The sequence below is a fragment of the Oncorhynchus masou genome, chromosome 29, assembly GCF_036934945.1.
Source record: "Oncorhynchus masou masou isolate Uvic2021 chromosome 29, UVic_Omas_1.1, whole genome shotgun sequence".
Lineage (NCBI taxonomy): Eukaryota > Metazoa > Chordata > Actinopteri > Salmoniformes > Salmonidae > Oncorhynchus > Oncorhynchus masou.
In genome coordinates, this window is record NC_088240.1 from 76,578,019 (window position 1) to 76,593,651 (window position 15,633).

A 15,633-nucleotide genomic window follows, 5' to 3' on the forward strand; every position below is an offset into this window, starting at 1 on the left:
TACTAGAGGTGGAACCCCCCCCCCAGCTCTCTCTCTGTCTCTCTCCCTGCCTCGCTCAGACTCTGCCCATCCATGTTGACCTGTGTGTCCAGTGAGGCCACGCCCAGGGCATCCCACCCCACCAAGATGGTGTCATCAGCCCTCTCTTTCTTCCCCAACTCCACCATGGGCATGGCCTTGGGGTTGCTCCTCCCTCGCCAGCTGTGGCAGTAGTAGACGCTGCCTTTGTGGGCTGAGGAGAGAAATAGAGAGAGTTATCTGTCATTCTGCACCTGTCCAGTCCACACCTGTAGTTATAAAAGACACCTTACTGTCAGAGTAGCTCCCTGCTCTTCCCTGCATTCTCCTCCTCTCCCCGTTCTGTCTCCCAAACAGCATGTCGTACACATCCTCTCTGAACTCCTTGTTCATGATCTGGTAGATGAAAGGGTTAATCATGCAGTGAGACTTGGCAAACATTGTTGGAATCAGAGACACCATAGGTGGCAGGCAGGACACCGGCCGGTTGCTCCCTGTCTCCGACTCCCCCTCCTGGCCTGGGGCTGAACTGCGGGTGGAAGCAGCAGACAGACTGTGGCCTAAGCCAGAATAGGAGTATGGATCTGGGTTGGTCACGTCCCGCAAGGATTCTCCAGGGTCGTAGTAGACACATCCGTAGTTTTCCGTGGAGGTCCAATTGAGGAGACCCATAATGTTGGGGATGTTTGGGAAGGCTGAGGCCATCCCAGTGGATCCTCCAGTCCCCATGGAGGGGCCTCCTCCCTGCATGGCCTCCCCGGCCCAATGCTCCTCCTTGGGGGCCAAGGCAGAGTAGAGGGAGACTATGGCATAGGGAGTCCAGGATAAGAGGAAGGTGGAACACACCACAGCTGCTATCTGGGACAGACAGACAGTAGATGAAACAACAGAAAGATATACTGTGCTGTCTGTACTTACACACTTGTTACAATGTTTTTACAAAAGTTAATAACATTGGAATAAAGCAGATGTTATGACATCTTTCATTTCAAGCCAGTAACTAAGCTGCCAAATCAAATTAAAGTTTATTTGTCACGTGCGTCGAATACAACAGTGAAATGCTTACTTACAGGCTCTAACCAATGGTGCGGGGGGAAAAAGGTGTGTGTGTGTGTGTGTGTGTGTGTGTGTGTGTCGGTAAGTAAAGAAATAAAACAACAGTAAAAAGACATTTGAAAAAAGAGTAGCAAGGCTACATACAGACACCTGTTAGTCAGGCTTATTGAGGTATGTACATGAAGGTACCTTTGTGAGTCTCGGGTCTTTGCTGGTGTGAGTGACAGTTGAGGAGGGAATAGATGCCAGAGCGCGACAAGAACGGTAAACCTGCACAGAGAGACATGTCAGTAAACACAAACAAATGCACAAGGGCCACGCTCGCTAGACCACCAGTTGGCTACAGCTATTGAGTCCACCATCACGGTAATAGATCATGCTTGCTGGACTGTACGCACCATGCGTTCCATATGTTGTACTGTGCCCCACTCAGAATATGCCAGGACAATTGATTCCATTAATCAATGACTTACATGGCATGCTGATTTTTGCAGAGTCTGATTTGAGTTCCCTGGACTCTCCCCTACTGAATCAGCTGGGTGCAGTTTCTCTCACCGTCAGCAGAATGGTCATGTAGGATGCGACGATGGTCAGTGTGGGGAGAAAAAAAGCACATGATCAGGATCAGCAAGATGTAGAGCTTGTCGATCAAAGATGACCTCATCCCCCACCTCAAAGAAAAGAGGAAGAAGATGTATATTTATTTATACATACTTGAATAACCTCGTACCCAGGATGAATTGCTGCTGCTGGATGAGATGAATGCTTTTAAAACTGCAGACTTGCTTGCTTTGTCTTGCTGCTTTTTGCTCTATGTTGCTCTGTCTGTTAGCTACGTCTTGCTTGTCCTATGTTGCTATGTCTTGCTTGTTCTATGTTGCTATTGTCTATATTGTAATTGTTTTTAATAACCTGCCCAGGGACTGCGGTTGAAAATTAGCCGGCTGGCTAAAACCGGGACTTTTACCGAAACGTTGATTAATGTGCACTGTCCCTGTAAAATAAAAATAAACTCAACTCAACTCAGACATTCACACAGGCACGCACGCACACACACACACACATCAAAACAGAGTCTAATAAGAGAGAGTCAGGAGTACCAGTTGATGGTGCAGCTGGTCCCAAAGGGTTCTGGTCCGTAGCTGCCGAAGCCGAAGACAGGCAAGGAGGCACAGAACAGAGAGTAGAACCACACCAGCCCTATGGACATGGACATGTGACGTCTCTCGATCCACTGACCTGGTAGAGAGCGATGGAGGAATGTTATTTCACCATTATTTATTCTCACTGGTTAAGATGAATAAAGTGAAGCACGTTGTTTGATTGACCAGTAATTAGTAAATAAGAAATAGGATTGATCCCAAAGGCTCCAGATGTATGAAGCGTGTAATGAATACATTTATTTTTCCTTTATTTTAACAGGGAGTCTCATTGAAACTAAGGCATCTTTTGCAAATGAGCCCTGAAAATGGATGCCAGTAGTTTAAATGGTTGTGTGTGATATTTACGGTTTTTCATTTCTTTATGTAGTGCTGCATGTTGGTAGCCCAGACATTAATCCTGTCTGACAACTACCCTTCCCCTTCCTATAGTTACCTGCATGACTACCCCTAAACAGCAATACAATAACATCATTGCTACCTCTCCCTTAGAGTTCTTCTGAGGTTGTCCCGGTGTTACCTAAACAATCAGGTATTTGGAAGTGTCTACGTAACCCGAAAAGTCATCTCCAGATCAACAAGATCAAGCTGGACTCTGGACCAATCAAAAATATCAAAAGCTGCTCTTACAATAGTGACCCCAATTATCTCTACAACGTGGGCTTGAAGAAAGAGTTGGACATACAGACAAACAGATTATAAACTACACTACATGACCAAAGGTATGTGGACAGGAACTGATGTTGGGCGATTAGGCCTGGCTCGCAGTCGGCGTTCCAATTCATGTTCCCATGGAGTTGAGGTCAGGGCTCGGTGCAGGTCAGTCATGTTCTTCCACACAGATTTCGACAACCCATTTCTGTGTGGACCTCGCTTTGTGCATGGTGTCATTGTCATGCTGAAACAGGAAAGGGCTTCCCTAAACTGTTGCCACATATTTTGAAGCTCAGAATCGTCTAGAATATCGTTATATGCTGTAGCGTAAATATTTATCTTCAGTGGAACTAAAGGGCCTAGCCCAAACCATGAAAAAAAGCCCCAGACCATTATTCATCCACCAAACTTTACCGTTGGCACTATACATTCGGGCAGGTAGCGTTCTCCTGGCATCCACCAAACGCAGATTCGTTGGACTGCCAGGTGGTGAAGCGTGATTCATGACTCCAGAGAACGCGTTTACACTGCTCCAGAGTCCAATAGCGGCAAGTTTTACACCCCTCCAGCCAACGCTTGGCCATGGAAACCCATTTCATGAAGCTCCAGACAAACAGTTAATGCTCTGACTTTGCCTCCAGAGGCAGTTTGGAACTTGGTAGTGAGTGTTGCAACTGAGGACAGACGGACAAGCGCTACATGCTTCAGCAGTTGGCGTTCCTGTTCTGTGAGCTTGTGCAGCCTCGGCCTACCACATTGCGGCTGAGCTGTTGTTGCTCCTAGACGTTTCCACTTCACAGCAACAGCACTTACAGTTGACCTGGGCAGCTCTAGCAGGGCAGACATTTGATGAACTGACTTGTTGGAAAGGTGGCATCTGATGACGGTGCCACGTTGAAAGTCACTGAGTTCTTCAGTACGGGCCATTCTACTGCCAATGTTTGTCTATGGAGATTGCATGACTGTGTGTTCGATTTTATTTATGGGTGTGGCTAAAATAGCCAAATCCACTAATTTGAAGGGGTGTCCACATACTTTTATATATATAGTGTATGTTTAGATTAGATCATTAAATGCAGAGGTTCTGTTCAATATTCTGTTCAAAATCAATCATCTGACATGCTCGGTATAAAAGGCATATTCAAAGCAAGGGCTTTGTTTATGCTCTCACCCACTGACTAAAACCAGGAAGTCAATGAGGCAACTAAAAGGGGTCAGGGGTCAACAACATCCTTTTGTGTCATCCCTTTTGTTCTCTCAATTGAGTATCAGACATGTATTTCATGTTATGAAATGTTTGGAAAAATATCAAATAAGTCTGAAGGATAAATGCAGCCTAGGTAGGTTAAATATTTTTTTGATTCAACAACACTTTATCATTGTCTTCCCAAGGGAAAGTATGTCAAAAATAAAGAAAAAAGGAGAAGAATAGGATAAGTATGCACTTACACACATTACTCAAAAGATAGAACAAATAAAATGTGTAAAAAGAAATGAAGGGAATCCCACTGACCGTATCTGAAGCTGCAGATCTTGAGGCAGCGGTCCAGAGAGATGAGACAGGTGGTGATGAGGGAGCCGATCCCAAAAACAAAGCCCTGCAACCCGTACCACAGGCACCCTGCTTCCCCAAACACCCAGCCATGGGACACACTGGTGGACCAGAGGAGGAGTTAATGACCTGATAATGATCATTGGTCGTTGGAACACTAAGCACTTTGTCTGATTCATGGGATGTGAGTGTTAACTGTCAATTGATCTGGATAAAAGACATCTGCATCATATCATTCTGTCTAGTTTGATATTCATACTATCAGTATGGGGGATTGAACATTGGTCCACAGGAATCGCTCACCTGGAAATTATGAGGCATGGCGCCCCCAAGAGGCTGTATCCAAAATCACAGACAGCCAGGTTAATGGTCATGAGTTCTGGTGGTCTGAGTTTCTTCTTCTTTCTACAGTAAACCAACAGCACTATGCCATTCCCAACCACGGACACTACACCTGGAGAAGAAGAGAGGAGAGAAGGAAGAGAGGAGCGGGGAGATAGGAGGTTTGAAGCGACGGCGAGAGAGAGAAAGATAGAAGTATAGAGACAGAGTTGATGACAAAGAGGAAGAGAGGAAGCAGAGAAAGAAGAGGCATCAGAGTGATAAAGAGAGAGATGGATAGATGTGGCAGAAACAGGGGAGAGGAGGAGGGAGAGAGAGATGGCTTTAGTTTGCTATATGATATACTCTCTTGTGGTACAGCAGTATTATCACAGTGGGTAGTCATTAAACACACACTGAAAATATTGTTTCAGCATTATTGGCATGTAGACCAGCTCACTGTCCACTTTGGGGTATAACAAGGGTCAGTACACCGTCAGTCATTTAATATTTCAACCTCTGCTACCTTCCTGACTCCTCAACCCACTATGCAGCTTTGGAAGCATCGGGGAACCAATCCAAAGTGAATAAATGCTCGAGCTGAATCGACATGGTTGCTTGCTGGCTGGCTGGCTGGCTGGCTGGCTGGCCAGTAGGGTGCAGGGTGCTGTTCATAGACTCATTTGATTTGTTGTGTAGGTAATTATTGGGAGCAACAGGTATGGAATGTTGTGTAGGTAATTATTGGGAGCAACAGGTATGGAATGTTCCATGCTGTGATTCCTCATGTGTATCCTCTCCTCTCTTTTCTTTCCTCTCTCCATTCCTCTCACCTTTCCTCTCTGCTCTCTCATTTCCTCTCCATGTATCCTGTATCGTTTCATCTCTCCTCTGTGCTCTCTCTATGTATCCTCTCTCCTTTCCTTTCTCCTCTGTCCTCTCTCCTTTCCTCTCTCTATGTATCCTCTCTCCTCTGTCCTCTCTTCTCTCTGTGTATCCTCTCCTCTCTGGTGTGACCCTGGGGTTGCTATGTTAATACACTTTGTATTCAGTCTGTCTCCACAGCTCCATAATGGAAACAGTCATAGAGAGTTAGATCACTGACTGACTTGATCAGAAAGGTTGATCCTGATGGATGACAGATCTGTGTTGAAACAAAGTAAACCCATTCAGCCATCTGCATGGGCTCTGGATTCTGTTGCCCAGCTTATATATCGAAAACCTTTCAGTCCTCTGGGATCAAATTATATTTTGTTCATATTGTTTTTAAGTCTTGATTTATCTGAACAGAATTTCACCCCCATAAATATACCTTTAGCCAAGCCTAATACTTCTACACTGTACAGATTATGTTATTCTACACGTGAGTTACTCAGGAGGAATACCAACCAAACTCTGAAACTAACTGACACCAACACTGAATGTCTCATCTGTGATGAGGAGAGATGCCTAATTTCAAATCAACCAACAACCCTGAGCCTATATGCCCAAGTCTCCAGACACGTGTATAGATCTGAAATTATTTGATGTAATATGGTCATATCTCAAACTTGCCCTCTAGGCTTTGAGGATTCTTCATCATATTGCTTATAGTACACATAGTGTAAAATCCAATCATTTTAAATCTCTATCAGTGATTAGAGGGTATAGTGTCTAGGGGGTGAATGTATTATAGGCAGACGGTAGATTTGACTCACCTGTGAGGATGAGGAAGATGGCGACTCCCAAGTCAGTGCTGGGGGAGAGGTGAGAAAGGAAGGCAGTAGGGATGGAGGATGGGACAGAGTCCCTCCATGAGCCATTCACTCCCAGAGACATCAACTGGTGGAGATAAGAAGACAGAGAAAGCGAGAGAGAGAGAGATTTTACTGTAAAGCCAAGTCGACAGAAGAGGTCAAAAGAGAGAGGAGGAGAGTAACGTACTGAGACAGAGAACATGCTAGAAAGTGGAAGGTAAGAGGATTTAACCCCCTAGACGTGCACAGAAAAACAAAGTGAGAGTTAAGGATGTTAAATTCCCTATAGTATTAGCTAACGCGGACAGAGAGAGAGAGACAGCAATGGTTGGGTAGATATATATTGATGGAGAGAGCAAAAAAATAGGGGAGAGGAGAGCAGAGAGGGTAGGGTAGAGGAGAGGAGAGAGTGTAGGGGAGAGGAGAGCAGCGAGTGTAGAGGAGAGGAGAGCAGAGAGGGTAGGGGAGAGGAGAGCAGAGAGGGTAGGGGAGAGGAGAGCAGAGAGGGTAGGGGAGAGGAGAGGATAGCAGAGAGGGTAGGGGAGAGGAGAGCAGAGAGGGTAGGGGAGAGGAGAGCAGAGAGGGTAGGGGAGAGGAGAGCAGAGAGTGTAGGGGAGAGGAGAGCAGAGAGGGTAGGGGAGAGGAGAGCAGAGAGTGTAGGGGAGAGGAGAGCAGAGAGGGTAGGGGAGAGGAGAGCAGAGAGGGTAGGGGAGAGGAGAGCAGACAGGGGGTGAGCCAGTGTATTACAACCAGAAATTTCTAAAAGTAAGAAGTGCACAATCAGGGGAAAAGTGGAGAATTGGAAAAGCAGGAAGAGAAAAAGAGAGACAGCCAATTGAAACACACACAACTATTGTCACAGAATCAAACTCACTGTTTAGTTTAAAGCTGAAATGAGATCACACACACACACACTAATGAGAAATCAACAGGTGACACACACACACCAAGAGGAGCATTCTTACTCACCTTCCTCTTCGTCTGTCAACCTGCCCCTCTCTACCTCTCTTTTTTACTTCCTATCTCACTCTTTTGTTCTGTCTGTCTGTGTTGTGAGTTAAGCTCTTTTTTAAAAATCTTAAGCCTCTGTCATTTTTTGTGCTCTATTTCTCAGAAGAGTAAATCAACTTGCTGTCGACAATCTGGCGGAGAAATGATCAGTGAGTGTGTGGTCTGAAAAGGCACACAGAGGGAAAATAAATGGAAGGATCTGAGCCTTTTTGACCTCCCTCTCTCTCTCTCCCTCTCTCACTCTCATCAGTGGATGAATGCGTACCATGTGACCAGCTTGACGAAATGGTCATTCAGAGCAATGCCAGCGCCGGCAAGTCAGGTCAGACTTGTGTGTGCGTTAGGTGTATGTGTGCGCTCCCTCAGGGTCAGGTCAGACTTGTGTGTGTGTTAGGTGTATGTGTGCGCTCCCTCAGGGTCAAGTCAGACTTGTGTGTGCGTTAGGTGTATGTGTGCGCTCCCTCAGGGTCAGGTCAAGTCAGACTTGTGTGTGTGTTAGGTGTATGTGTGCGCTCCCTCAGGGTCAGGTCAGACTTGTGGGTGCGTTAGGTGTATGTGTGCGCTCCCTCAGGGTCAGGTCAAGTCAGACTTGTGTGTGCGTTAGGTGTATGTGTGCGCTCCCTCAGGGTCAGGTCAGACGTGTGTGTGCGTTAGGTGTATGTGTGCGCTCCCTCAGGGTCAGGTCAGACTTGTGTGTGTGTTAGGTGTATGTGTGCGCTCCCTCAGGGTCAGGTCAAGTCAGACTTGTGTGTGCGTTAGGTGTATGTGTGCGCTCCCTCAGGGTCAGGTCAAGTCAGACTTGTGTGTGCGTTAGGTGTATGTGTGCGCTCCCTCAGGGTCAGGTCAAGTCAGACTTGTGTGTGCGTTAGGTGTATGTGTGCACTCCCTCAGGGTCAGGTCAGACTTGTGTGTGCGTTAGGTGTATGTGTGCGCTCCCTCAGGGTCAGGTCAAGTCAGACTTGTGTGTGCGTTAGGTGTATGTGTGCACTCCCTCAGGGTCAGGTCAGACTTGTGTGTGCGTTAGGTGTATGTGTGCGCTCCCTCAGGGTCAGGTCAAGTCAGACTTGTGGGTGCGTTAGGTGTATGTGTGCGCTCCCTCAGGGTCAGGTCAAGTCAGACTTGTGGGTGCGTTAGGTGTATGTGTGCGCTCCCTCAGGGTCAGGTCAGACGTGTGTGTGCGTTAGGTGTATGTGTGCGCTCCTCAGGGTCAGGTCAGACTTGTGGGTGCGTTAGGTGTATGTGTGCACTCCCTCAGGGTCAGGTCAGACTTGTGGGTGCGTTAGGTGTATGTGTGCACTCCCTCAGGGTCAGGTCAGACTTGTGGGTGCGTTAGGTGTATGTGTGCACTCCTCAGGGTCAGGTCAGACTTGTGGGTGCGTTAGGTGTATGTGTGCACTCCCTCAGGGTCAGGTCAAGTCAGACTTGTGTGTGCGTTAGGTGTATGTGTGCGCTCCCTCAGGGTCAGGTCAGACTTGTGGGTGCGTTAGGTGTATGTGTGCACTCCCTCAGGGTCAGGTCAGACTTGTGGGTGCGTTAGGTGTATGTGTGCGCTCCCTCAGGGTCAGGTCAGACCTGTGTGTGCGTTAGGTGTATGTGTGCGCTCCCTCAGGGTCAGGTCAGACTTGTGGGTGCGTTAGGTGTATGTGTGCGCTCCCTCAGGGTCAGGTCAGACGTGTGTGTGCGTTAGGTGTATGTGTGCGCTCCCTCAGGGTCAGGTCAGACTTGTGGGTGCGTTAGGTGTATGTGTGCACTCCCTCAGGGTCAGGTCAGACTTGTGGGTGCGTTAGGTGTATGTGTGCACTCCCTCAGGGTCAGGTCAGACTTGTGGGTGCGTTAGGTGTATGTGTGCACTCCCTCAGGGTCAGGTCAGACTTGTGGGTGCGTTAGGTGTATGTGTGCACTCCCTCAGGGTCAGGTCAAGTCAGACTTGTGTGTGCGTTAGGTGTATGTGTGCGCTCCCTCAGGGTCAGGTCAAGTCAGACTTGTGGGTGCGTTAGGTGTATGTGTGCGCTCCCTCAGGGTCAGGTCAAGTCAAACTTGTGTGTGCAGGTTGACTTTAAGCCCCAAAGAGCAGGATTGAAGATCGGGTTAATGTAGTTCAGTTTGCTGCCAGTAGGCTGTCATGTCAACATCCCAGTGTCTAATCTCTCTCTCACGTCATGCTCTGACATGGCAGTCAGTCAGAGAAGGATTATTCTCCTGTCGTCAGATCATCCATCTATAATCTTATTGAAGAGAAGACGTCTGTCTCCTGGGTGTTGTTGCTCTCATTGTTGGACACACATACAAATTATGAGTCAGTTACATGTGTGCTCTTGTTACTTTATCACAAGTGGTGATATTTCTTCTACGGTATTCAATTTAAACAATGGATACAGAGAGAGCATGGAAGAAAGAGAGGTCAGAGAGCATGGAAGAGAGAGAAAGAGATTGATGAGAGTGAGGTCAGAGGTCAGAGAGAAAGAGATTTTTTTTATTTTACCTTTATTTAACCAGGCAAGTCAGTTAAGAACAAATTCTTATTTTGTGTTTGAAATCATAGTTACGATCTGTGAAATGCATGGATTCTTATGAGAGTAAACGGATCAGATACATGCAAGCAGAGTGTAAGAGCATCCAGATAGAGATGTAGTTTATAGATCAACCTCATTGATACTGTACCGAAACTACTCCTATGCAACCAGGGTCAGGAATAATGGAGTTGGTTTACTATGAGTTGTATAGTGTTTCCCATTGTGTATGAGTGATCTATTAATTCAGGTTTCTTAGTGTGGTAGAAATAAAGGAATTATTTATGAGTTTGTCCTTCCCCATTAACACCAAATGAAAACAGAGGAATCCATATTTACAGAGGACTTTTATTCCGCTTCTGAATGAAGCAAGTTCAACAGAAAATCTCGTCACACCCAGATTCCATCTCACCTTTCACAAGACCAGAACAGGGTCTTCACAATACAAAAATAAAAGATATAGTTGTGATTGGTATTTTTATGCGGGTAACTTTCTCAGGCAAGGGCGATAGTCCAGTCGAATGGGAAATATGTGGTCACATGACGTAGTTCGGTAGCATTTGGTTGGTTGCTTTACTCCTTGGTGGCCATGTGAGCCATCAGGTCAATGACGCGGTTGCTGTAGCCAAACTCGTTGTCATACCTGGGGAGAGGAGAGAGTCAGGTTCCTTCACTCACCAACAATGTGTAGGTGTGTGTGTGTGTTCGAGTGTATATTTGCAGAGGATGAATGCGTACCATGTGACCAGCTTGACGAAGTGGTCGTTCAGAGCAATGCCAGCGCCGGCATCAAAGATGGAGGAGTGGGTGTCGCCGTTGAAGTCTGAAGAGACAACCTGTTGCTCCGTGTAGCCGAGAATTCCCTTCATGGGTCCATCGGCAGCAGCCTTGACAACCTTCTTGATGGCGTCGTAGCTGGCCTGTGGTTCAAGGAAACGAGGTGGGTTGTTTTATTGTTGCTAAATTTACAACGCCAACTAATGTATTGTCTTCCCAACAATGAGCTTTACTGCAGTCTTTATTTAACTAGGTGGTCACTGTCTAACAACTGGTCCTAGGACAGTTATCTTTTTGCTTGTATCGGCAGGCAAGGTACACCATAGACACTCAGACATAATGTGTATTGGCAGTTTGGTAAGGCGGGGGAGGGGCTACTCACAGGCTTCTCCAGACGGACGGTCAGGTCCACCACTGAGACGTTGGGGGTGGGGACACGGAAGGCCATGCCAGTGATCTTGCTGTGAGGAAGAAGAGGGGGTGACAGAAGCATAAGGTCAAAGTTAAACTTACTCCTCTACAGTTTGATATACAGACATAACGACTGGTTCTTAGACAAATGTCTGTTTCATTGCTATACATTTTACTGTTGACTGAACTGTAGTAATGGCTGACTAGTGTTATAAATGTGTAACTGGTTAGTTATTATACCATTGTTTCACTGGTGTCTAGTTAGAGGTTGTTTTCCAAGTGGATGTACAGCTGTATTGTAATAGTGTTTACTGGTGGTCAGTTAGAGGTTGTTTTCCAAGTGGATGTACAGCTGTATTGTAATAGTGTTTACTGGTGGTCAGTTAGAGGTTGTGAACTTGTGATGCACGTATTATAATCGTCTCTTGTTTTACTGGTTGTTATTAGTCATGTGGTACTGACCCGTTCAGCTCGGGGATGACCTTGCCGACAGCCTTGGCTGCTCCGGTGGAGGCAGGGATGATGTTCTGGCTGGCACCACGTCCATCCCTCCACAGCTTCCCAGAAGGACCATCAACAGTCTTCTGGGTGGCGGTGACGGCGTGAACGGTGCTCTGAGAGAGAGATGTTAAGGGAAGGGAGATGAGGAGTGATCCACATTAAGGAGGTACAGAAGTGGTAGTTGGGGACGGCTGGATAAGAAAGACAGATGATGTGTTGGTGATCTTAAAAACAGTCCATCCCTTGTTCTGTTAGTGTCTTGTGTCGGTGTGAAATCTGTTGTTATGTCAGATTATGCCCTCTAGGTGATTGTTCCCAGGTGTTGCGTTTTAATCCGTACCATCAGACCCTCAATGATGTGGTAGTTATCGTGGATGACCTTGGCCAGGGGAGCCAGGCAGTTGGTTGTGCATGAAGCATTGCTGTGGAGAGAGACGTGCTAAATTATAGTCTGAACCGCAACAGAATAGCCAGGTGTTGCAGGTAGTATCTGTTAAGTGGAGGGAGTGTGTTGAGTCGGAGGGAAGAGGGTCTCACCTGACAACCTTGAGGGAGTTCTCATACTTCTCGTGGTTCACGCCCATGACGAACATGGGTGCATCAGCGCTGGGAGCAGAGATGACAACCCTCTTGGCACCGCCCTTCAGATGGGTCTGGAGGAGGAGGAGATGTTCGAGTCCATTATTACATTTTTTTTGTAGCCTGGTTAAGTATTGTTGCCTAGTTATTGTATGTATTCAACATAATGCACCACATGCAGGTTTAGCCTTATGGGTAAAGTCATGTTATAAAGGAGTCATTTCTGTTCTAAAGATATTCTCATATCATACAGATCTGGATGCTGTGTCTACTGATGGGGATACTTACAGAGGCCTTCTCAATGGTGGTGAAAACACCTGTTGACTCAACTACATAGGTGGCACCAGCATCTCCCCACTTGATGTTAGCTGGGTCTCTCCTGAGAAGGAGAGAGAGAGGAGGTTCAGGGTTATGTTATGAGGAAGCACAGCACCATGGACTAATAGACTCATTTATATTGTTATAGATTCCACAAAGGGGGCGCCATTCCACAAGGGACTTCAGGTCTCTCCTGCATATTCTACAGATGCTGACCTAATTTGTATGAATTTCTTTAGGATGTGGAAAACAAATGTGAATTATTTGTTATTAAATTAACTCACTCGTGGAACACAGTGATTTTGTGTCCATCGATGACCAGCTTGCCACCCTCAGCCTTGACCTCACCGTGGAAACGTCCGTGGGTGGAGTCATACTTGAACATGTAGACCTGAAGAGGGAGGAAGTGAGTCTCTTGGCCTATTGTTAATAGATCCTAAGTTATGACAGGGCCTTGGTTTGTTCATTGAGGGTGTCAGGGTGACAGGAACATTAAAAGGTCTTAAAGTTATTAAAACCACTTAATAAGTTAGGCTGAAGAACAAAATGTATACATATGCAAAATATTTCACTAAGTCTTAAAACCTTACTTTATACATGTCAGGGATCAATATGTTTTTCTACTGATTCAGTGGGCTTGAAGTCCCTGGTCCATTGTGGGCTACTCACCATGTAGTCCAGGTCGATGAAAGGGTCATTGATGGCAACAATCTCAACTCCCTTCTTGGAGTGGAATGCAGCACGGGTCACCAGACGCCCGATGCGGCCGAATCTGGGGGACAAGACGATTCATTCCATTAATCAATGTTGTGACAAGTCACACCCAGTCCTCAACAATACTATGGAATTTCATAAAACTCTCGTCATTGAAAAACAACTGAAGTTGTGGTAGTCCCCCCCTCTGTCTCTCCTGTATTCTAATGTAACAGCTGGTGCCTTACTCAGTAGGAAGCCACGTTTCAAAGGTCGCAAATAGAAATGTCATGTATACAACTGAACTAACATCTGACTGTTGTGTAGCACCTGAAGCAAAAGACTGGATATAAAGAGCTTTCAGCGAAATCTCAAATGAACATGTGGGAACCTCAAAATACTGTATTTCCAGAGAAAGAGGACAGGGTTCAGGTAGGTGTGTATCGTTGCCAGCAGAGTAAACAGGACTGAGGCTTCACTCAGTGGTGTAAAGTCCTGTCTGCCCTCATGTGGTAATCCTCCACCATCAAGTGAGAGGCCTGTTTAATTAGTAGTTACTTTTTAACTAGACAATGAAGGTCAGACAGACAGGCTCTGATACACACTGTCCTCAGAGGAGGAGGAGAGAGGATAGGAGGGGGAAATGCAGACCTCACAGATGTGAGGAGTGAGGCCAAAGACACATTTTCAACTGTAGACTGGACAATAAAACTGTTCTATTCAACTAAGCATAAGGTGATCACTGGTCTACTAGTGAAAACAGAAAACAAGTGTGTTGTGTTAGTTAAGGGGTTAAATGAAAATGTATCTTACCCATTGACACCTACTTTCACCATTTTGCCTGAGTTGGTCTAGTCCTCTGTGGGGGGAGAGAAGGAGGTAGAAGGAGAGACATTAACTATTAAAACAAATATTGACCATCCATTATGGTTTTGGGGGATTTCCATACTTTATGGCATAGAACTTTGCAACAGAGTTACAGCTTTAAGGTAAGCAGAGGCATAGAGAACATAGCATAAGGGGCGGCAGGGTAGCCTAGTGGTTAGAGCGTTGGACTAGTAACCGGTACAAATCTGTCGTTCTGCCCCTGAACAGGCAGTTAACCCACTGTTCCCAGGCTGTCATTGAAAATAAGAATTTGTTCTTAACTGACTTGCCTGGTTAAATAAAGGTTAAAAAAAGAGAGAAAAGAGAGTCTGCCATAGGTTCCCTTGAATGGATAACAGTATCTACACAAATGACTGCAACTCATAGTAAGTTTATGCAAAGAAGTACACTAGACCAAGACACGAATTTAAAGAACAGCAAAATGTTTTAAGCTGGAGTAAATGTGTAATAGTCCATTTAAGCAAATTGCAACATGTTGTAAGCAACAGTTATGAACTTTGAAAGTCTAAACTTGCGTCAGGGATTCAGAGTTCAATCATGGCAGATTGAAGTAATTTTAAGAGGTTCGAATAGGCTTTTCTAAAGCGAAAAAAAAAACTATAAACATCAAGTAGTTCGAGCTGCATCTCATCAACTATGACATTAAATAATTGGCCACGCATGCAGCAAGTCTTAGAATAAAGCAAACAATTGCAAGGTTGTCAAACCAAAAGCTGACAATCTACCTAATCTTCTTGCTATCTAGGCCCATATTAACCTCAGCCATGAATTTAGTTAGATATCCTAATGTAGCCGTTGGTTGGTCATTTACCGTTTGTGAGATGCCTCAATCCTGTCTTACGACTTTCGGGTGTGAGTGGGGACTGGCAGAGCTGGGCTACCTATTTATTTCCACCCTGTATGGACACGCCCCTTTGTGTGCTACGGGCTCTAAACCACACCCCTTTCAGAATGTCAAGGTCATAAGGAAGTTGTGACGAGTCAGCCTATTAAGAAATGTAGTTTATGTAGCCTAACAATAAAGCTGCATTAGCTATAGTATGAAAACATTAGTTGAAATACTTAATTATTCAAATGAGTCTTGCTGTGTTCATCCCCTTGCCTGGTATTTAAACTGAAGCTGGCCTAAAGTAGCATTGATTTCGTGGGTGATAGTGAATAGTGTCGGCCTGAATATTGAGTGAAGTGCTTTCACTTTGATTTCTTTTGCTTTCAGGGAAGTTCATCAGACTCTCTGTATCTTTTTCACTCAAGGCCGCCACGTTCACCTTCCCATAACCTTAATTCTGAAGCATAGGAACAGACGATGAAACACTACACAGATATAAGAAGTCCTTGGATGGCCAAATGATATAATAGAGGGTCTGTTCCCATGTGACCTTCTCACTAGATAGGGAGAGCCAGACAGCGAGAGCAAACGGGGATCAAATCCCTTTCCTCCACAGTGT

At 45.7% G+C, this 15,633-nt stretch overlaps 1 protein-coding gene and 1 pseudogene across 1 annotated transcript; both read right to left on the reverse strand.

Moving 5' to 3' along the window:
- Positions 1-2: 2 nt before the first annotated feature.
- Positions 3-6,579, reverse strand: LOC135520596 (melanopsin-B-like; annotated as a pseudogene).
- Positions 6,580-10,346: 3,767 nt separating this feature from the next.
- Positions 10,347-15,062, reverse strand: LOC135520597 (glyceraldehyde-3-phosphate dehydrogenase). Its single transcript, XM_064946263.1, has 11 exons — positions 14,997-15,062; positions 14,111-14,156; positions 13,274-13,376; positions 12,889-12,995; positions 12,575-12,665; positions 12,245-12,360; positions 12,048-12,129; positions 11,669-11,820; positions 11,178-11,256; positions 10,757-10,938; positions 10,347-10,661 (listed from the first exon to the last, which is right to left on the reverse strand). Exons 2-11 carry the CDS (start codon positions 14,131-14,133, stop codon positions 10,592-10,594), a joined length of 1,005 nt encoding a protein of 334 aa, XP_064802335.1. The 5' UTR covers positions 14,134-14,156; positions 14,997-15,062; the 3' UTR covers positions 10,347-10,591.
- Positions 15,063-15,633: the final 571 nt, after the last annotated feature.